Source organism: Sceloporus undulatus, chromosome 3 (assembly GCF_019175285.1).
Source record: "Sceloporus undulatus isolate JIND9_A2432 ecotype Alabama chromosome 3, SceUnd_v1.1, whole genome shotgun sequence".
Taxonomy (NCBI): domain Eukaryota; kingdom Metazoa; phylum Chordata; class Lepidosauria; order Squamata; family Phrynosomatidae; genus Sceloporus; species Sceloporus undulatus.
In genome coordinates this window covers 92,746,242-92,770,159 of record NC_056524.1, presented here as the reverse complement: position 1 = coordinate 92,770,159, position 23,918 = coordinate 92,746,242, and the positions used below count along the sequence as shown (strand labels likewise).

The window sequence follows — 23,918 nt, the reverse complement described above, 5'->3', positions numbered from 1 at the left end:
ATCTATCTATCTATCTATCTATCTATCTATCTATCTATCTATCTATCTATCTAATATCCCCACCCATCTCTCAAAATCTTTGTCATAAACTCTTTAAATGAGGTATCAGTTACAGTTCCCTGATAATATTGACCTTGCTCTTAGCTGATGTAGGAAATATCATTAGTAAGGAGGGAAAAGCAAGATTCCTTGAAGAATTCTCTTATTCCTCTCCTCCCCCTCCCTGCCTGTCATGGGTCCTGCTCCATAGTTTGAGAACCACTATACAAAGTGATCAGCTCAAGTGGATCAGGTCACTTGGAGATAGAACTGGACTCCAGCTGGCCTTGTGTAAACTGTAAAAAGGAAAAAAAAGCAAAGGTATTCCCCATTGACAAGGTTGTCAAGTCGTGTCCTACCATAGGGCACAGTGCTCATCTCCGTTACTAAGCCAAAGAGTCAACGCTGTGAGAGACTACTCTGTGATCATGTGGCTAGTATGATTGCACAGAATGCTGTTTACCTTCCCACCAAAGTGGTACCTATTTATCTACTTGCATTTGCATATTTTCGAACTGCCTGTTACAGATATTAAAATAATAGACCTCATTGATGTGAATTTATTACCCAGATAGATATCTATCCCCTACCATACCCCACTTACTGAAGCTTCTGCCTCCTTGTAGAACCTGACCTATATTTCAGTATGTAGACACCTCTGGCTCTCTTCTTTTGTTTTTCCATCATGTAAATAAATGTCATGCAACATGTTTAGCAATTTAGCAACTCAAGACCCTAGTGTTATTGTTGTGCCTCTCTTTTCAAAAGAGATACTTTTTTAAAAATGCTGTGGATGAGGCCTAACCACTAAAACAGCCTTATTCTTCCTTTATGATTTCAGGTTTCATTAAAGAATGGCATTTAACAGTTCCAGTAGCTAATAAAGCTTCTGTCTTACAGATTTTACCAGAACAAAGGGATTATTAATTGGTGGATGATTAATTCAATCTTTGCAGTGATCATCTGACAGAGTGAGATTATATACCAATTCGGAGACATACAGAAAGCAGTCTTCCTTATAATGACCAGCTTTATAACAGTTCATCAAATTTACAGATTACAACTCTGACAGCTCTTTGTGTCTTGACAGCATATTATATCGGTCATTCCACTAATGCAGCATCTAATTAATGCATTTTACTTTTCCATAATGATTAGAAAGGCTATTATGCCCCGTTGCTGTTGTCAAGCCTCACAGCAGTGTCCCACAATCCCATAACCCAGTAAGGCATTATGACATTGCTAAGGAACCAGATATTTTTCTTCTTCCAACTCTGTGTCTGAGTGACATGCTTTTTTGTTCAATGTTAGTCATAGCAATGTTGCAAACAAGTCTTTATGGATCTTTCACCATACTTCCTATCTCCCCTCCTTGGTATCTTTATGAAATTGTACAGATTTCCTACTGTTTTTCCTCCTCCACTTAAGGGCAGGCAACTGAACAAATTTTAAAACATCACCCTGGAACAAGAGAAAGCTCAGAATATGAGGGAAATGGCATTCACTGCTCAGCTGATAAGACTGTTTTCCCCTGTGCACGGAGATACATATAATAATATTCACTTTGAAGACTGCTATAGCATATTAGAAAATACCATATGATTAGGAAGTACAGTCAGCCCTCCACATTTCCAGCTTTGACTTTTGCAGATTTGATTATTCACGGTTTTGATTAATATGTTCTCTCTAGGAATCTCTAGGTCCTCCAGTGCAACTCTGCCAAAAGTTGACTAAAGACTTGTGCTGGAGAACCTAGATGTTCCTAGAGAAAACACTTCTCTGGGCATTTGTAGGTCCTCCAGCATGATTCTATTATCAACTTCTGGCAGATGTTGGCCATAGAGTTGCACTGGTTCCTAGAGAGGTGTTCTCTCAGTTTAAAAGAATGGTGTTTTTTCACATTCACAGGTGTTCTTCACCCCTAACTCCAGAGAATGTAGAGGGACTACTGTAGAAAGTGATATCCTATGGTGAAGGATTCTCAAGGACCTCCTAGGTCTAATCTGCACTGCAAAAATGAAGCAGTTTGACATGGCTTTAACTGTCATGGCTTGATGCTATGAAATTCTGAGATCTGGAGTTTATTGTGGTACCATAGCTCTCTGACAGAGAAGGCGGAAGGTAATCCGTCAGGCAAAAATCACGCCTGTCAGGACTGGACGCGAACGGGTGCACGCCGGGGGACGGAACGGGGCCTCTTGGAGGATGTCTTCGTGTGTGATGAAATCCGTTTTTGGGCGGTCGCGCGCGCACACGAGAGTCCTCCAGTCCCTAGAACGTTTACATTTGTGTGTGCGATAAGGTCCAATATCACTTTAAACACGATGTTGTGTGAAAACCAATAACGCAATTGCGGAATTATCACAGGCTAATCACTGTTTATATTTCCAATTGTCCCCCATGTGATGAGCTCCCATGTTACTGATTTCTACCTTAAATGTTGTTGTTATTATTGTTGGAGGCGGCGGCGCAGCAGCAGCAGCAGCAACGCCGAGAGAGAGAGAGAGGCAAGGCCAGGGCTATAAAGCCCCAACATCACCTCCGGCTTCTCTGAGGCGGCGGCGCAACAGCAGCAGCAGCAACGCCGAGAGAGAGAGGTCTAGTGGCGGTAAAACCTCTCCTACTTTTCCTTAATTGAGAATAAGAACATTATTTATTATAATTTATTTTACTATATAGTGATATTGGATATTAATTAACTATTGAGCCTAACTCTCTAATAATACAAGATGACAATGAAGTGCAAACATAAGAGGAAGAGAAAATCTCCCAAAGGAAACGCCCACATTAATATTAAGAGATGTAAAAATGCAAAGAAACACCCACACAAGAAATCTGACAACCCAGAATTATCTATGGCTGCATCAACCTTAAAACAACTAAAATTGGAAGACCTACTCCAACCCAAAGAGGTGGCAAATACTTCAACTGATCCTACACCAAATTTATACATAAGTTCTTCTGATCTTTCTTCTTATGAGGAGGAAAATACTATACCAACTGAAAGCTACGACCATAACTTGAACACCTCATTCAAGGCCTTGAACAATGATAAGACGGATTTAGAGCTAGTAGCTAAGAACTGCCTACTAACAGCAAAAACTGTAATAGCAATTTTCGAACAGCTCGCAAACATCAATCAAAAATTGGATGGGATAAAGACTCTTGTGGAAAAATCCAAATTGACAGCTAAAAGAGAGAGGACAGTGGCCTTAAATGACTATTCCAAACAAGACCCCCTTCATTCTAAGGATGTAACACACATTCCAGTTCAAAAGCCCTCCATTAAAGATAAATTAATTCCTTTAAAAAATAAGATTGTGCTTCAAATAACAATTAATCACCATAACAACGCGAAGTGGCATAAAAAAAGATTAATTCTCCATTCACTCTCTCTTCTTTTAAGAAGGAAACTGCTTATTAGCGACCTCACTGAAGTTTTTTGGCTCCCCACAAAAAATAGAATCATGAGAATTGTTCTAACTTTCAAAGATTCTAGCATTCCAGATTTGATTTTAGATAGCAGAAGATTGCTAAGAAGATTTGCAATTATTCCAACTCAAGTTCTATGTAACACCAAAATACAACCTTTATTGAGTTTTGGAAACAAGAAGGATAAGATAAATAAGAATCATAACACCAAGAAAGAGGTTAGGGAGTTGATACAATTACCCATTAACTCATCAGAAGATGATGAAGAACTTGTCCAAATGTTCAATACACTCACCTCAGATGAGCAAAAACAAATACTATGCAAACTGGAAAATGTTAAAGAAAAACTTCGATCTGTTACTAATACTACTAAAATCATCCAAGAACTTTTACCTCCTTCTTGTTTTCCATCTGGTATTTCAGTCCCATCGAAGGAGTCATTAAATTGTGTAACAGTCAATCAAGAAGACTTACAGTTACCCCTTAGATCTATGATTCCTAAAAACTCTTGCAAGGAGCTAAATAATACTGTGTCACCCTTAATCCAACTATCTCCAAATTGCAAGGAGGACTGGATGCACCAACCCTTAACACCTTTGTTAAAATCTTGTGCCTCATCTCAACACATGAACAAAAAAAGGAGACGCTCTAGTTTATCTATTTCGCCTCTATCTCCGGACAAACAGAACAGCAGGATACCTGTTATGAAGTTCGGCTCCACAGGTGATTTAAGTACAGATACTAGGACTATTCCACGTGGGAAAGTAACTGAAAATGGCCCAAAAGAGATGAATCCTTTTACATCTCTATTGAATTTGAATGATTGACAGTCAACTGTTAAGCCTCATTCCTCCTTGTCCATCATCTCTTGGAACATAGCCGGATGGAAAGTCAGACGCAATGACCCTTCCTTTATGTCATTTATTACTCGCCATGATATTGTTTTATTACAAGAAACCTGGGTAGCGGAAGAATTGTACGTAGATGGCTTTAAAGCAATAGTACTAGATGCAGTTCCTGGTAAAGGTAAAGGCAGGTTATGTGGGGGATTAGGTGTCTTAATATCTACCTCCCTACAAACACAGGTAGTCAAATTATTTACTTTAGAACAAACTGCCCTAGCTGTTTTGCTCCATTTTAAAAACAGCTTACTATGTTTAATTAATGTTTATGTACCACCTCTACAGGGCCAAACTAAGATAAAATCAGTATGGGATCAATTGAATAAATTCATCAAAGACATCATGGATTTAGATCCGACAATGTACATCATTCTGGCAGGAGATCTAAATGCTAGAATTGGGGCCAATGACATTGCAATTTCTTCTAAATTCAATTGCCAATTACCTACTCATATTCCTCTATGTCCACTGTTAATACGCCAATCTAAAGATTTATGCTGTGACTACAGAGGTTTGTGTTTGTTGAGAACTTTCGCTGAGCTAAATTTGGTAATTCTGAATGGCTCCACAAATGACGACTATCCAGCCGAATTTACTCATTGGTCTGGTGCCAGACCCTCAGTGATTGATTATGCTGGGATTACTATAGATCTAATTCCTTATGTATATAAGTTTACTATAGTCAATCGCCCAGAAAGCGACCATTTCCCATTATTATTAAATCTCGGTCCTTTTGACAAGTTGTTTCTACCAGTAAACCAAAATTTGAGCTTGCCCCTTGAAATCGGACCCACACGAGTTAAATGGACTCCATTAATTGCCGAGACTTTGACTAAGTCTCTTAAAAACGAAGTAATTATAAGCCTCCATAATAACATCATTAATAGTAAGAATGATGAGGAAATATTAATTAGGTTCAATGATTTAATTAATAATATCCAACCTTTATTAATTACTTCCAAAGATAATATCAGCAGACAAAGATCAAAAAAACATCAAAGCTGGTTTGACCTGGAATGCAGAGAAACTTGGTCTCTTTTAAAACAGAAGTTTGAACAATACAAGGCTAATCATTTTGCTTGCAGTGTAGCAGAGCTTTTGAAATTAAAGAAACAATATAAACAGCTGATTAGATCCAAAAAAAAGGCTGCTATGCAAGTGTCATGGGAAAAATTAATAACTGCAGCCAGTGCAAATAATCCCTCTCTTTTTTGGAAAGAGGTAAATCCTTCTTTCCCAAGAAACGTTAATAATCCTTTGTTCCAAATTCCAGCGGAGACCTGGGAAAATCACTTTGCAAACTTATATGATAACTCTGCAAGGTCATTTAAAGACCTCAGGCTGAATGCCTCCACTTTGCCCTGTTGGCCACCCGTCTCATATTCGGAAGTAAAGACCTTAATCAGTCAACTTAAACCTGCAAAGGCCCCTGGTGTGGACCTCATTACTAGTGAAGTTTTAAAAAAACGATCTAGACTGGTGGTTACCCGTGCTATCCACACTTTTCACGACAATAGATAGAACAGCTATGATTCCCCCAGAGTGGGGCCTTGCCATTATAATTCCCATATACAAAAAGGGCAAAAGAAATGATCCATCAAACTTTAGACCAATTAGTTTATTAAGTCAAATCAGCAAAATGTATGCTAAACATTTACAAACTAAATTAATGGATTGGTTAGAAACTGAGAATATATTATATGAAGAGCAGGCAGGATTTAGAGCGGAAAGATCAACGATTGATCATGCATTGCTGCTGCAACATCTGACAGAGAAATACTTGCATATGGGTATCCCTCTCCATGCTGCATTCATAGATTTCAAAGCTGCATTTGACACTGTCTCCAGATCGAGACTATGGGACAAATTCATGAGTAGCTCAATAGACAAACGACTACTGTTGTTACTTGTCAAATTGCATGAAAATAACCGCCTGAGAGTGAGATGTAGTTCATCAGGCCATTTCTCAAAAGAAATCCAGGTCAGGACTGGAGTTAGACAAGGGTGTGTTCTTGCCCCTATTTTGTTTAACTACTATATAAACTCCCTAGTTCCTTATTTGAGTGATTCTTCCTTCCATCCTCCTAAAATTGCAAATAGACATGTAAATCTACTGCTATATGCCGATGATGTAGCCATCTTATCCTTAACTTCTGTTGGACTTAGGAGAGCCCTGAAATCGTTAGCCAATTACTGTGTCGAAGAAAAACTAACAATAAATCATGCTAAAACTAAAATTATTACCTTCTCTAATCAATTTAGGAGAAGAAACTGGAAACTGGGAAACGAAACTATAGAACAGGTTAAAATCTTCAGGTATTTGGGGATCGTATTCCAGACCACAGGGAATAGATCTGCTCATTTAGATTTCATCTCAAAAAATGCACAAAAAACAGCAAATGCCATCCAATTGTACTTTTTTTCTAAAGGAGCTCAATTTATTCCAGCTGCAATCAAACTTTTTCAGGCCAAGGCCAGATCACAACTGTTGTATGGTGCTCAGTTAGGTCCCTATAATAATGATTTGTTGCCTCTGGAACGTGTACAAACAAATTTTCTAAGGAAAATTTTTCAAGTCGGTCGCACTGTCCCAAATGCTGTATTGAGGAGAGAGGCTGGAGTAAGTAAAATTGAAACAAGCATGTGGATTTATATCTTTTCTTATTGGCTTAAGTTAAATAAAATGCATGGTGGATTAACCAAATGTATTTTGGTTGATACCTATAAATCCTCTTGGGAATTGGCCATAAATAAGAAATTGACAACCTTGGGTCTGCTGAAGGATTCTATTCTGAAACTAAATTTCGACCAGGCTAAATTGGCTATAAAACAAAGACTGCTTGACATTGAAGGCCAGACAGAGATTGCTGCATTTCCTGGCCATATTTTGATTAATAGGCAAATCCTGGTGTCTTCTCCAGCTCCATATCTGTTTCAAATCACTCTACCTAAATTTAGAAGAGCGTTTTCTTTGGCACGATTTAATGCCCTCCCCTCAGCGGTTTTGGAAGGCAGGTTCAAGAAAATTCCCTTCCATGCACGGCTTTGTCCCTGCAACGAGGGAGACATTGAAACTCTTGAACATACATTCTTATATTGTCAATTCTATAAAGATTCCCGACTTCAACTGATTACCCCTCTTTTGGGAAAATTTACAAGTTGTACAGATACCTCACTTGTTTGTAATCTTCTGAACTGTCAGATACCTAGCATTGTATACAAAGTAGCAAAATTTTGTTACATTGTATGTAAAATACGTCCTCTAATGAAGAGATGAAATTGAAATATTAACTGAGACCAATATTGATAGAGAACTGGAAGCTATCAGAGTCAGATGCGGACTGTGTTTTATGGCTCATGTCTTGTCCTCTGTGATTGTATTTTATGCATAACAATTGCATTTTATCCCTTTATCTCTTTTATCTCTTTTGCTATTCATAGCTGTAGTGCAATCTAAAAGTTTTTACAATTAGAGCTTAATATTGGTTTTTATGATTACTATTGTATTTGCTGGTCAATGACCGAATAAACTTTATTACATTACATTACATTGTTTTGTGCCATCAAGTAATTACTGACTTATGGTGACCCTAAGATGAACCTGTCATAGTATTTGGCAAGATTTATTTGAGGCTACAGCCAGGGGGCCGGCTGTTCCAGCTCCTCCATCCCCATTGACCAGGCTCGGAGGAGGTTCTCCATTCAGCCCCACATGAGCTTGCAGGAGAGGGAGAAAGAGATTAGTTGAGGCAGGCAGGTTGAGAAAGGCAGTGCAGCCTTCCTCCGTGTTCACAGTCATCCCTGAACTGAAAGAGTCATGGCCATCCTATACACAGAGCTTGATTTGCATAGTATGTGCTGTGGGGTAGTTTGTTCAGAGAGCCTGAGGCTGAGTGCCTGTGACTTCCCCAAGGGGTTTCTGGGGGAAGTTTGCCCAGATAGAGCTTGCCTTTGCCATCCTCTGAGGCTGAGAGAGTGTGATTAGCCCAGTGAGTTTTTTAATGCCCAAGCAAGGGATCATACTCTGGCCCTCCACCACCACTGCCTCCTGCTGCGCTTCCTCAGATGCATTTACTCTCAGAAGTGTCCAAAATCTTTGAATTCTATTATTATTATTATTATTATTATTATTATTATTATTATTATCTGAAAGAAAGAAGTTGGCAGCATAAGCTTTCCTAATGTCTGTTTCCTCAGATGTCTTTAGTCTCAGAGATGCAACAAGATCTCTATAAGGATTTCTATTAATGGTTTTTTTTAAAAAAAAAATAATAATATTTTTGGCTGTTAGTTGGTTGTGTCCTCCATTTTTCCTGAATGTCCTACATTTAGGGGTGTAAATTTTGTCCTACATTTGTCCTACATTTTGTCCTACATTTGTCCTACATTTTGTCCCAGTTTGGTGGTAGCGAATTATGGCAACCCTAGACTTACGTAATTGTTGGTTTAACAAGTTTCACTAATTCAATGCGTCTGCTGCAGCTGGGACTAAAAAATTGATTTAGCTGAATATAGTAAGGTTTTGTATAATATAGACTGAATTTGTTTTCAGGAGATGGGCAGATCTATTTTTGGGTCCTGCTAGCCCACCCAAAAGATGATCAGTACTTTCAGAATCTGCAGCTCCAATAATCTCATTATGCAGCACATGAGGATTTGGGGCTCTTGGTCATAGTCTATTTGTTCTTGATACTTTATTCTTTATGGTGTAATGGGTAGTTAGGTGCAAAATTACAGTTTTCATTATTTCATAACATAGTCAAGATTTTGTTCAACAATAGGCAAGATCCTGTTCAACACAAAGTCCCACCAGTGTACTTAAAGAGACTTTACAATGACCCGGAATGATGGATGCTACAACAGGATTCTTCCAAAGCATCCTGACTGTCTGGGGGAGATGAAGCTGTCCCTTTAAGCTGGCCAGCTGCACTGGAGGGCAAAAAAGAATTGTTTGTGATAACTCCTTGGGCAATAATTTAAGAAGTATAACTGCCAGCATAACCCAGTGTTATGCCAGCATAATGTCCCAATAGGATTCCAGCCAATGTTTTGGAGACTGAATATCAACAGTTAAAATGTACTTTCTCCCTTACACCTTCATTTCCTATTCCTGTTACTTTTCAGACATCTCCTTTATAAAGAAAGCACTTAGCATTATAAGTGGCAATATTCTTGCCAGACAGTATGGTATATATATATATTTAAGAACAGAAGAGCAGTAAAGAATGTTGGTTCCATTTGTTCCAGCAAGGCAACCTGTAAATATGTCAATATTTGTTGTTAAAAGTTACTGCACCCATAGGATTTTGAAAGTGTGATTTATTGTGTGCCTAGGCAATTCAGTCTCAGAGTTCCTCTGCATTTTCAGAGATCTAAGCTATATCCAGGGGGTTTTTCTTCGCCCATCTTCTGCAGCATGTTCACCCACAGGACCTTGATTATTGAGTGTAAGTGCAGTGTAAGTCAACTAGAAATTTTCCAGCTCTGTCAGTTTGTCACAGAATAACTTTGCCAGGTCTTATACTGTGAGCAGTGGCGTATGATAGAAAAATGTCTCATATAAAATTAACCCTTTAAATACATGTACCAGGAGCATTGTTATGTCACTCTCTGCTCACTAAATCCAGCCAGTTTGCAAACTTAGGGCCTGAACAGACAGGCCAAAATAAAGCTGCTTCGGGTCACTTTGGAAGTATGCTTTTTAATGCTGCATGTGTCCTAAGAGGCCAGAAGTCACACCAAAGCCATGCTCCAGTCCTAAGGACTGGAGTGCAGCTTTGGTGCATCTTCTGGCTTCTTAAGAAGTGCATATCATTTAAACATCATACCACCAAAGTGACTCGAAGCAGCTTTATTTTGGTCCTGTTTGTTCAGGCCCTTAGTTGTTCTACTCACCATTCCTTTATTTCAGTGATTTATTTCCCACTTTTCAAGATACAGATTCTTCCAAATAACAGCAACATTTATTCATTTTTTAAAAGAAAAATAACAAACACTGATCACCTAACTAAAGGAAAATGATGTAAAGCATATGGTATAATTGTATTAGAGAGACTGCCAGTTAGTATTTGTTCTTGATTGTCTGTTTATGTTACATTCAAATTTAAAAATTAAAAATTCACTTATAAAATCACAAAAAGTGATAGTTTGTACATATATGGGAAGAAGTATAAATAAAATGTATTTACAGCTTTTCTCAATTGTTAAACATCAACCCAGGTTGTTGGTTTTTTTAAAGTTTCTCAGAAAGGGTATTTCTCACTAAGTCAAATCTATCACAGGTTTTTCTTCACAAGATTTGTTCAAAAGAGGTTTGCCTATGAGATTTAGGAGATTATTGCACACACATTTTTTGCCCAATCTGGGCACAGGATGGGATCAGGCCAGAATAGGGGAAAATACGTGTTATTGCACACAAAATTGCTACTACGCTGCGGCCACCCAACACCCATCCCAAGCTGTGCTTATCCCACTGATTTTGGTAGTATGGAAGTTTTCCATCCTTCAAAATCAGCCGTCTCAGGGATAGGTGGGAGTCAGCTGTCAGTGCAGCAGCAATTTCATGGGTGATAACACCCATTTTCCCCCATTCTGGCCCAATCCTGTCATGTGCTCAGATCAGGCAAAAATGGCTGTGTGATAAATTCCTGAGAAAATGGCTTGCCCAAAGTCATCCAATGGGTTTTCATGGTTGAGCTGGGATTCAAACCCTGGTCTCTAGAATTGCAATCCAACTACACAATGCTGGCTCTTGCTTTTTGAGTCTGCCTCATGTAGAATTAAAACATTAATCAATCTGGAAAAGTACCCAGACTGACAATGGATTTTCAGGGTTTCAAACTGGATTCTTTACTAGTCCTACCTGAATATACTGAGGTCTGAAACTGAGGCCTTCTGCACGCAAAGCAGACGTTTTATTACTAAAATATGGCCCTTCTCCAGAGGAACATTTGTGATGAATTTCCCTATGGCAAGGAGACTGTACAGGTAACCTAAGAACATGTATCAGATATTATTCACTCAGGGCAATTGGTTAGAAATGGTACTACTGGAGGTGGGAAAATCTTCACCATCATCATCCTCATCAATACATTTTATTTCTTTTCTGCCTCTCTCTAAGGTTCAGGGTATGGTATAACATATTAAAATACTAAATAAAAATATTTTGTGGAAAAGGGGAAGAATATTCAATGCGATGACTAGTAGAAGTTATTTCAGAAGCAGCTGAAATACATTTATTTGTGTTAGTATATACTTCACTTTAATTGTATAAACCTTCAGAGATGGCTTCAAGAAACAAAGCACAAACATTTAACAATAACAGCATTATTATATTAAAAGCCTGCGGGAATTGTATGTATATGGCATTAAAAGGATGACAATATTAGGGAATATGCATACACAGGGCACCACAGTATATCTAAACAGGGTGCCACAGTCAAGAAGGCTCTCTGCCATTCTCTCCTATGCTTTATTTTGCCACCACAGAATGGTGGGATCATCTGGAAAAGAATTTAAAAGGACTAGACAGCATATGGGTACATTCATATTTTGCTTTGTTCCATCTCTTTTTTACCCTGCCCCATTCATTCCTGTTCTGTTGTTTAGTAAATTGAAACTTTCATTCAGATCATGTTTTTGATGTGTGTGTGTAAACTTATAATTTGATAGTTGCTTGGCTGTTAAATATATATCATATTCACTAGTACCAGATCCTATCTGATCTTGAAAGCTAATCAGTGCCCACCCTAGTTAGCACTTAGATGGGAGGCCTCCAATGAATAACAGGTGCTTTAGGCTGTTTCAGAGGAAAGAACTGGCAAAACCACCTCTGAGTATTTGTTGCCCTACATAATTCATGAGGCCACCATATGTCAATGGGTGACTTAAAGGCACACACACACACACACACACACACACACACACACACACACAGAGTATGTGGCACCTAAACATTAGGAAGAACTTCCTGACAGTGAGAGCTGTTTGACAGTGGGACATACTCCCTTGGAGTGTTGTGGAGTCTCTTTCTTTGGAGGTTTTGTAACAGAGGCTGGATGGCCATCTGCCAGGAGTGCTTTGATTCTGTCTTCCTTCATGCCAGGTGGTTGGACTGGATGGCCTTTGTGGTCTCTAGATTCAACTCTGTGATTCTATTACATTATACAAGTAAAGTATAGTACTTTCATAGTAATTTTCATAAGTTCCCTTTGTCTTCTAAGATGTAGTAATTTTCCCTAGGCGAGACTGGAGTGGCTGTGATTTTAATTTAACATGGGATATTCAGAAAAGCACATGACATACATGCTATTTTATGAATCCATCATGGAAAGCAGATAGGATTATATCTATATTACAACAAAATGCAAAAACCCCAAAACAGTGATACCTTTTTTGGGCCAACATCATGCAAGCTTTCAAAGCTTCACTGGCTTCTTCATCATGCAAAGATGTTAAGAATCATATAGGAATAGAAAAGTGATTATGCATGATGTATTTTGTGCATTTTTGTTGGTCCAACAAAGGTATCTCTTTTATTTGTTTCATTGTTGCATTTTACTGTGTGGCCAACTGGGTACTCCTAAACATGTTTCCAGGATTTGGTATTATGGAAAAACCAAGAAGTCATTCTATGGGAAATGCTTTTTCCACTTGCAAGAGGTGGAAGTAGTCAATGTCATGAAGGATGCTATCAGTTCATGAAGTTGTTCTCATCCATATTTACATATTCTTCTAATTTCTGTTGGTACTTTTTCCTTACATACACATTTTTGGCATACAGTCTTTCCTCAAGTAATGTATTCTATACATTATTTTCACTAATATACATATTTTTGTCCAACTTTCACCATCCCCCCCCCCCCATAATAACATTTCACTTCATGCAACCATACCCTAACACAGCTGCTTCACTTTTTTTGCATAACCTGTTCACATATTATGTTTCTATGTATGCAACATACATAGAAGGACATAAGACTTTGCCTGCTATCCATTTCCCAGAGGTTTTGCTCTCTCTGTCCTTAAAATCATGGAGGTATTTTTGGTCTTTCTAAAGAGTGTTGTTCAAGAGCAAAGGAGATTTGGGTTGAGTGAATATTTTTTTAATATCAGCTTTCATATTTTGAGCATTAAAATACCCAAGACTTTGGAATCTTGTCAAGAATCAGCATTAACCAAATTCTCAGATTTTATAATTCTTAATACTTTATTAGAATAATGTATTGGTGGCTTTTGTATGCCGGTATTATCATGCATATAGCATATAAGTATATAAATGACTCATTTGTCCATGGTTTTATTTTTATTTTTATTTTACAATTCTGAAGATTTTCTCAACTGTTATTTTTCCATGCTTATAGGTAAATCTATTTGGAAAGCATTTTTCTTCACTCCCAAATTCAGCCCCGAAGGTGCCAATGGCTGCTTTGAGTCTCATGTGTGCTTTTGTCATGGAAATTTTGTCACCTACCATGATCCACCATTACTTTTTGATCTCTCCAAGGACCCAGAAGAAAAACATCCACTAACACCCGAAACAGAGAGTGACTTCTATGAAATCCTCCATACCATTCAACAAGCAATGAGTGACCACACCCAATCACTGATGGCTGTTCCCAACCAACTTTCACTGGGAAATATTATGTGGAAACCTTGGCTTCAACCATGTTGCTCTTCCTTCCTCAAGTTCTGCTATTGCAACCATGAACCATGAAGAAGAAATAAAGATTTGTCTGCAGAATGACATCAGTAATGTACATTCACCCACATGCTTTAGGGTTAAACAAAACAGCAAGAGAAAAATGGTACAGCGCGCCCTTGTTTTATGTGGGGGATCCGTTCCTGACCCCCTCCCCGTGTAAAACAAAAAGTGCGTATGCTCAAGCCCCATTACAAGTAATGGGGCTTGTGCTTGCGGTGGTGCCACGGGTGTGCGCACCATTGTTTCTTTCGGTACACAGCACCGGAAGAAGCAGCGTATAATGCACCCACGTATGACGCAGGCACACTGTATCCATTTTAGAAAAGTTTGACAAAGCCCATTATGATGAAATGGCCTTCCTGAACATCTATACCTCACTTGCTCAAGTGACAACTATAAGATAAGGATACAAGGAGTGTCAGCAAATCTCTCTTTGCTCCCATCAACAGATTATGAAAGTGACAAGACAGTTTCACTCTTTTCATAGAAGAGCTAATGGAAGTGTATACATTTTAGGAGAAAAGCATTGCTTACTGGGAAATCAAAAGGCAATAGTGTTTGTCTCCATCCTTGTGGGGGCTTCCACCTCCCACCTCCATAAAGCATCTAAAATTAACTACATGATAACTGTTGGAGGAGAAGTAGCAGTTCCTCATACTAGAAAAATGCACCTCAGAGTTATTATCACTTAGGGAATTGGAAAACAGGTATCCCATTTCACACAGAGTATTTAGCCAATTCACTTCTCTGATTGATCCAGAAAATAGAAACAACCGTTTCAAAAGTTACTTTTAAAAACAATTACATTCCAAGTCCAAAAAATTGTTATTTACCATTATAGTTACTGTTTTAAAAGCAACTTTATTTTTGTTATTCAACAGTAATTAGAACTGTTCATTTAAATAAGTTTTAAAAATATTCTATTAACATATATTTTTAATAATATAAAACAACATATATGATTTCTAAGAATTTTTAAGTATCAGCAGAATGCTCAAAACTTATGGCCTATATTACAGTCTGAGTCTCTCTTCTCCAAAATGCTTGAGATCAGAAGTGTTTTGGATTTTGAAATACCTGTATTTGCATATACATACATAATGAGATACCTTGGGGATAATATCCAAGTCTAAACACAAAATTCATTTATGTTTCCTATACACATTACACACATAGCCTGGAGGTAATTTTATACTGATACACAATATTTTTTAATAATTTTTTTCATGAAGCAAAGATTGTGTACACTGAACTTTCAGAAAGAAAAGGTATCACTGTCTCAGCCACCTATGGGGAAAAATAGCTTGTTGGAGTATTTTGGATTTCAAGATTCAAGGTAAGGGATGTTCAACCTGTAATCAGTACTTAGTTTTCCTAAGGCCTAATTCCCACTTACCTTTAGATCCGATTCCTGAACTGATTCCTGAAACCACTTCAGCAAACACAGTGGTTCCCTATATGTTTGTGCCTGTTTCAGGAATCGGTTGAGGAATTGGATGCCTCTTTTGACAGGCCGACTTCCCTGGCCTCTCCTGCCATGCTTCCCTCCGCGCTCCCAGCCATACCACTTTCCTTCCTTCCTTCCTTCCTTCCTTCCTTCCTTCCTTCCTTCCTCCTCCTTTCTTCTTCCCTCCTCACCTCCTTCTCTCCACTTGCCTTTCTGCCTGCCTGGATACTGGTGGCTTTGTGGGAGCCATCAGGGCTCATTGGCTCTCTCCTCTGGTCGTCATCCTCCTCCTCCATGGGATCCGCACCATGGATCCTTCTCCACTGCCTGCCCCAGCATTCCTCCATTGTCCTGGCCTGCCTCTCTCCTTCTGCCTCAGTCTCCTTCTAAGGTAGGCCTAGAGGCAGGATGGGAGGATAAAGGCACGCCGGGGGCAGGCGGTGGAGAAGGATCCAGCACCTGTCCTGCCTCTCTCCTTCTGCCTTGGCCTTCTTCTAAGGTAGGCCTACTGGGGCAAAGAAGGGGAAGTAGGCTGGGCAGCGGAGAAGGATCCATGACGCAGATCCCACAGAGTAGGAGGAGGAGGACCGCAGGAGAGGGCTGAAGAGCCCTGACAGCCCCCGCAACCCACCAGTAGCCAGGCAGGCAGGCAGGTGGAGAGAAGGTGGGAAAAAGGGAAGGAGAAACAAGTAGAAGGAGAGGAAGAAGGAAGGAACAAGGGAAGCAAGGAGTGAAGGAAGGAAGTATGACCAGGAGCACAAAGGGAGGCATGGCTGGGGCAGAGAGGCCAGGCAAGTGGGCTGCCAGTGGGAACCAGGGCGGATTCGAATCCACCCTGGTTCCTATTGGGCTGAATTGGTTTATTTCTAAATCAATTCAGTCCAAAAAGTCACTCCATTTTACCCACATCTTTTTGATGCGGGTTAAATGGGCAAAAACCATGCCCCCCCCCCTTTCTGAATCACTTCAGCGATTTGGATTAAGTGGAAACCATGGTGGTTTAAACCGGATCATGTCAAATCATGATCTGGTTTAAACCATAGTGGGAATTAGGCCTAAGTAAACCTTAGTTTATATGTATAAAACACACATAAATGGTGAAGCAACATGCACATGTACCTATATACGTATTGACACACATACACACACATGAGTTTTGGTCCCTTATTAAATTACAGTTTAGCCGTAGCAATAGCACGTACATTTTTATAGCACTTACCAGTGCACTTAAGCACTCTCTAAGCGGTTTACAATGTGTAAGCTAATTGCTCCCAACAAGCTGGGTACTTATTTTAGTCACCTACAGAAGGATGCAAGGCTGATTTGACCCTGGAGCCCTGCCTGGGATTGAACCTTGTGGCTGTGAATGGCTGCAGTACAAGCATTTAACCATTGTGCCACCAAGACTCTCAGTTTCAGTGTAATTTAATTATTTCATAAGGAGATTAATTCCAAGTAATTTATTATTTGAACTCAATTTACAGAACTCAGAAAGTTGCAGACAAATAGGGGGAAGTGGGGGGAGGAGAGAGAAACCAAGACATCTGGGGGAGGTGGGAAAATATAAAGAAACTATTATTATTATTATTATTATTATTATTATTATTATTATTATTATTATTATTATTTTAAAACAGTTGAAAGTAGGATGACAGAAGATTAATTGGAGCTATCCCTGCCAAGTTGGGAGCAATGCAAAGGACACTGTTCCATCTCTGACCGCTCCCCCCCCCCCCCCCCCGAAACACAGATATACAGAAGCTGAATGCTCTGGTAGTTCAATTCTTTCCCATCTACATCTGAGGCCAGCAGGCTAGCTTTAGGGAGAATAGAACATTATTGCATATATAATCGCCCTCCATTTTCATGGGGGATCCATTCCGGACCCTCCTGCGAAAATTAAAAAATGCAAATATTCAAGCCCCATTGGCTTGAATGGCCACATGCTCATGCATGCATCCCTATGTGTACACTACGAGCAAGAGCACCATTTTGTCCCTTGGTGCTTGCCAAAGGACATGAAAGGCAAGACCACAAACACTGAGGGACAAGTGTATATGGTAATATCCAGGATCTGTTTTCCTTTGGCTAAAGGCCTCTGCTCACAGCACAAGTCTCTGTACAGTTTTCGGAGAGTCCTCCACAATTTGTCCCATTGTAATGTTCTTTCAACTCAATATATAATGTTTTCAGGAGGCTGGAGGGTTGTCATGTGAAGGATGAAGAACAGACATTTACTTCCATCTGCTCACCTAAATCTAGGATCTAGTCCATCACTTTGTCCTTCAACATCTTATTACTACCTCTGTCCCCCAGCTACTCCATATTGCATTTGCACTTTGAAAAAATTCTGCTTATGATGCATAATATCCCATGAGTCCACATGATCAGAAGAAAGAGAGGTAGTAGGATGGGTGACTTCAACTATCCTGATATTTGCTGGAAGTCAAACCCAGCTAAAAATTTAAGCTTTGGCAAATTTCCCAGTTGCCTGGCAGACAATTTCATTGTCCAAAAGATGGAAGAGGCAACAAGGGGATCAGATATTTTAGATCTGATCCTAACTAACAGGGATGACTTGGTTAATGGTGTACAAGTGGAAGGGTTCTTAGATGGAGTGATCACATTCTCTTACAGTTTGTTATACAGTGAAAAGGGGAAGCCAAACATAGTCAGACACACATCCCAGACTTTAGGAAAGTGATTTAAGTAAACTTAGGGGAATAGTGGGTATGATCCCATGGCCAGGAATAGTAAAAGAAAAGGGAGTTCAGTGGTTATTTATAAGTAGGATTTACAAGTAATAGACGTTAGGTATTATATAATGAAGAATCTTTAAGTGAAATGGAAAATATGAACAAAACAAGAAGGAAGTAATTTAACTACATGGAATTATTTTTTGTATTGAAAATGAATACAAGGTTTGATATAAATTAATTAAATTTAGAAAGGTGTAAATAATGACAAAGCACAAAGTATTTCTAGCAGATTATTATTGTATTATTTTCTTGCTATTTCTTGATTGTTTGGTTTTTAGAGTTATATTGATTAAAATTAAGGTATATGTTTAAGAATTGTCGATTCATCAGTTGAATAAAAATTATATTTAAAAAAGAAAGAAGGGAGTTCAGGGTGGAGGGAGTTTCTCAGAAGGGAGATATTGAAGAAACAATTTCAAACAGTTCCAATGAGGAGGAAAAATGGGAGATGTCTCAAGAAATCAGGATGAATGATTAAAGGACTTTCAACTGAGCTAAGTTTTAAAAGGGACATATTTAAGAAATGGAAAAGAGGGGAAATCACCAAAGCGGAATTTAAACAAATAGCAAGCACATGTAGGGGGAATGTCAGAAAAGCTAAAGTCCAGAGGAGGGCAACCAGAATAGTTTAGCCTGGAGAAGAGAAGGTTAAGAAGTGATATGACAGCCCTATTTAAATATTTGAAGGGATGTTATATTGAAGATGAAGCAAGCTTGTTTTGCAGCAGCTCCAGAGAATAGGACCCAAATTCATTCTAAAAGAAAAGAGATTCCACTTCAACAGTAGGAAAAACTTCCTGACAATAAGAGCTGTTCAACAGTGGAACACACTCCCTCAGAGTGTTGTAGAGTTCTTCTTCGGAGGTTTTTAAACAGAGACTGAATGGTCATCTCTCGGGAGTGCTTTGATTGTGAGTTCCTGCATGGCAAGGGGGTTGGACTGGATGGCCCTTGTAGTTTCTTCCAACTCTATGATTCCATGATCCATTGATGACAGTATTAATTGTTCTCTAATATCTTTGCACATTGTTGTAATAATATAGATGGATTTTGTTTTATAGCGTAGGATATTTTTACACAGTGCCTAAAGTATAACTATCTGCAAATAAATGCTTACTGTCATATAAATTATCCAGACAATTGCTCTCATTTTGTGGCCTTTAGGAATGACATTCTTGGAATACTTAACAGTACAATCCTAAGCATGACTACTTAGATGTAAGTTCCATTGTGCTGAATGTACCTGTGATTTACTTATTTAAATAAAGAATATGCTAAACTGTACTTACTGTCATTGTTCATTTGGACATAAATAAAGACAAGGTTAACAAGTAAGTCCTAATGAAGCTTATGAATAAAACTGCTTATTTGTCAAGGTTAATATTGTCTGTATCATCAGGTACTGGGAGGGATAATGTACTGAATGGTGGTGATAATGAAGCCTCTGGCAGTGACTGACTGAGCTCCCCTATCTATTTATAAAGAAATAGGGTAGACAGATAGGTCTCTGGTTGCTACTGAATGAGCTGTTCTGATCCAAGATAACAGCAGGGGGCAAAGGGCTAAGAAAGAGGGAAGCAAATACATCAGAAGGCAATTGAGTAAGAGCAGGGAGAAAGGAAGTTTGATAGAGAGATTTCTGAAGCAAAATGAAAGCGAGAGCAAAGGGACATGGAGGTACCTCGGTTCATCTAGTTTAGGATTGTCTCCATTGTAGCTCCCTGGGATTTCAGAGTGGAGCTTTTCTGCAGCTCTCTCTGAAGATGCTGGCTACTGAATCATTTGCATGCAAATCTAGTCCTCAGTTCGTTGTCAGAGATGGAGTTGGAGTGGGGAAACAAAAGAATAAACTGAGACAGAAGGCCAGAAAAGAAAACTCCATTTCGCTAGCAGCTTAAGATATATATATATATGCATCCATTTTAAATAACTGAAATCTTTGATGACCATCTTCTAGTAAACATTCCAAGATGGAGTTATTTTCTTCCCAGAAATAATTCTACCTTTCTTAGTATACCTCAGAATACACACTTTTTTATCATTGTTATTTCAGTTGTTACAACAGACGCAGCCGGGGCAAAAAATAATGACAGTATCTTGGATATCACAAAGCAATTCCCTGATAACCAATATCATCCATTTATATTGTCACTGGAAATAGGTGGTCATTCAACTTTGTTTTCTATGTGTTTTATTTAATCACAGGATAGACTGAATACATTTAGCCAGAATGTTTGTTTACTCTTGTTGCCAGACTTGTAAGTGCTTTCCTGCTGCTATCCCTGAATACATGCAATCGGCATTTAAAACTGCATTGTGTTGCTTCTTACCTTGCTGTTTGTGCTTATATCTAAGAAGAGTAAAGAAAAAGCAGTGTTTCTCTGGAAACCCTGCTTCCATTTATTGAAGGCAGCCAAAAAGCAATTTGGGGAGTCTCCCACTGGTCTTCCTGACATCTTCTTTGGCAGAACATGAAAACAAAAAATTAAAAGCTAAAAAGTGTCTCTGTGCTTGGCTGTGTGGTATGAGCAACTGTTCCTCCTGTCACATACATGCCTCTGTGTTTGTATTTTGCTGAATCTATGATGTGATCTGTGACTCCATATCACAGAGTTCAGCCAAAAAAGAAATATGACTATGAATATCAACTTGCTTCTTGTTTTTCTTCAAAACATCCGCACGGAAGAAATAATCTGGTTTGACACCACTTCTAACTGTCACAGCTCAATGCTGTGGAATTCTGGGAACTGTAGTTTCTTGTGGCCCAGAGATCTCTGACAGAGAAAGCTAAGTGTCTCACAAAATGACAACTCCCAGAATCCATAGCATTGAGCCATGACAGTTAAAGTGACACCAGACCAGATTATTTCTGCAGTGTAGATGCAGGCATACAGAGGGCAGTAATAACTCATATAAGAAGCTAAAGAAGTAAAGAGTGACTTTTTATACAAAAAAGGTCAATGTAGATGTTAAAAAATGAATAAATAGGAAGGAGTAAATGTAGTGAATACTAATAAAGATACATATTCATGTCTTAGATATAGAGGTGTGGAAAATCATGTCTATGACGGGGGGAGCAATGGGCTTGTCTTTTGTTGGCTGATGTTGTTGTCTCTGTTTATGTCTGTTGTTTACATTTTTATGTGTATACTCAATGGAAAGTATTTTTTTAAGTGAATAAATAATCCTGCAACAAAATTTGGCATTGTGGAGTGCTCCCATTTGCAATATTTTAGTACACTCCCTAGTCTATTAGGTTTCTCCTTGCTCCAATATTCCACCATCATTCTGTAGCCACAGCCACCGGCTGTTTTGGGGGTTCCCCATTTATAACTGCTTTCCTAAATATGCTTTTGATCTTGTGCGAATCTGTCACAGGCTTGTCAACATCACCTCTCATGCAGGGAAAGTACCTTTTTTGGATAAATAAAGACTGACATTTAGAGTAGTTAGCCAGGTTTGCAGCCATCACTCATTGTCACAAGTTATAGTGCTTGCTGCTGCTTGGCTAGCTTAGAAAGGGCAGTGAATAGGTTCAGGGAGAATGGGGCCATCAAGGGCTATAGTCAGGATTCTCCAGTATTACTGGCAGTAGGTTTCTAGTCTAAGTCACATTGGTTATTCTCAACTAGGATTTACCTACTGAATGAATTGTTGAATAGTGAGTTAATGTGTAAGTAAATCCTATTGTTTTCAGGGGTTTAGTCAAGCTGGGAGTAGCAATAGATGGCAGGTCTATGAGTTGCTGGGTGACACAAGGTGGAAGATGTAATCACACTCATGTTCTTCTGGCAAACTCCCCACAGGGAACCGGTTAGCCACTGTGTGCACACAGTATTAGGACCAGAGATACCTTTGATCTGATCCAGTATGGTTCATATGTTCTTAACTGAGATGCTGCCAGTATACCCAAAGTCTAAATGTTAATAAGAAACGTAAATTTCCATGCTATTAATGCTTTTATCTCAAAATACTTATCAGGTGGGGGAGACATAGTTGGGGGAGGCATAGTTAATTTATTCTATTACACAATATTATTAAATTAACAGTGACCTCTCCCCCTTTATTATATACATACAGATGATTCAAATCCTTTCATGCCATCCTAATATGATCTATGCATTGTAGATAGTAAGGCATTAAAACAAATTTGTAAGCTCAAAAAGTTGGTATCTATGTTTGGAAGAACAACCTGTACTTTGGTGGATATGGGCATGGTACAGACCAGCCCAAAGGAGAGGCCTGCACCTGCCCCTTTTCGCAGCGGATTGGGACCAGGACAAGCTCACCGGCAGCCCTGCAGCCCCAATCTGCTGTTTTTCCAGGCCAAAGAGAAACAGCAAAATGCCTGAAAAAGGGGTGCCTTGCGCCTTAGGCGCCAACTGCAACCCAGTGCTAAACAGACTCTATGGCAGTGTGTACTGGCCCATAGTTATCATAAAATGTTGATACAAGGAAATAATTACTAACCAGTCAGATAGGGATAGGGATGTGGTGGCTTAGTGGTTAAGATGCCAGTTCTGATGATTGGAAGATAGGAAGGTTGGCAGCTCGAAGCCCAAGTGCTGTGTGATGGGGTAAGCTCCTGTCACTAGTCACAGCTTCTGACAACCTAGCAGTTCGAAATCATGCAAATGCAAGTAGATAAATAGCTACCACTTTTGTGGGAAGGTAACAGTGTTCGGTGCAGCCATGTTGGCCACATGACCACCAAAGTAGTCTTTGGACAACGCTGGGTCTTCGGCTTAGTAACGGATATGAGCACCGCCCCCTACCTTTACTTTTAAGCAGTCAGATAATGAGCTCTCCTAAAAATGTTATTGCAGTTTGCTGGTGATACTGGAATTGAAGCAAAGTTTTTGTTTTGTTTTGTTTTAAGGAAGTAAGGAAAGAAAAAGGATGTGCAGATGAATTGTCTATTTTTTCCCCACCAATCAAACAATTGTTCAAAGAATTTCCTGGATATAAATAGTTACTTGTTTCTTCTACAGTGTTTTTTGTATTACCAAGTAATGAAAGTTAAGCACGCTAACACACTATCTGTTGCCATTTGACAATGACTTTGTAAGAGTCGATTTTAGATTACATGTTTCAAACAGTTGATTAATGCCCTTGTCCATGTAAGTGTTTAAGCTCCAGAGAGATTGTTAGGAATAGGAAATCCAGGTCTTAGCACCTCTCTGTCAGCTACATATGAAAAGTGCAGCGATTCATTGTCATCTCATCATTCACTGGGCTTTTAAGAGACACATTACTTTGCCGAAGGACCATCTCAGTGTTCCAGCCGTCTTCATTCTGATGATTGCTAGAAATGAATGGTGATCCTTTCTCTGGCACTGAGATTTATGCAGCTGAACAACAACCCTCTTTGATTATCCTTCAATGAGATGCTGTCATGAGTGAGTGTCCCTGGAAGCTAGATGGCATCCTGCCCTCTCTGGAAATTCATGACAATGACAAAAGTGGTTCCCAAAACCCAAATGATAGCATTCAAGTGAGGCAAGCAAGCAGCAGATTATTTTTAGTCCCCCTTTCCCCCACATACACACACATTTCAAAATTTTAAATGAGCAATCACTGGTATATGAGAGGGCATATGCTTTGATTTTTATTTGTAATTGACAGAACTTGGGTAG

General features: G+C 39.0%; 1 protein-coding gene across 3 annotated transcripts in view; it reads left to right on the top strand.

Moving 5' to 3' along the window:
- The window catches only part of STS (steroid sulfatase), a 211,094-nt gene that overhangs the window by 121,283 nt on the left and 65,893 nt on the right, over positions 1 to 23,918 (top strand). For 2 of the 3 annotated variants that reach the window (XM_042457722.1, XM_042457721.1), the window contains one exon: positions 13,736 to 15,206. The exons of the other annotated variant lie outside the window; for it this stretch is intronic. In XM_042457722.1, coding sequence (XP_042313656.1) covers positions 13,736 to 14,088 — 353 coding nt within the window. In that variant the 3' untranslated portion in view covers positions 14,089 to 15,206. Of the gene's footprint in view, positions 1 to 13,735; positions 15,207 to 23,918 lie in introns of those variants that run through there. 3 annotated transcript variants of the gene reach the window in all.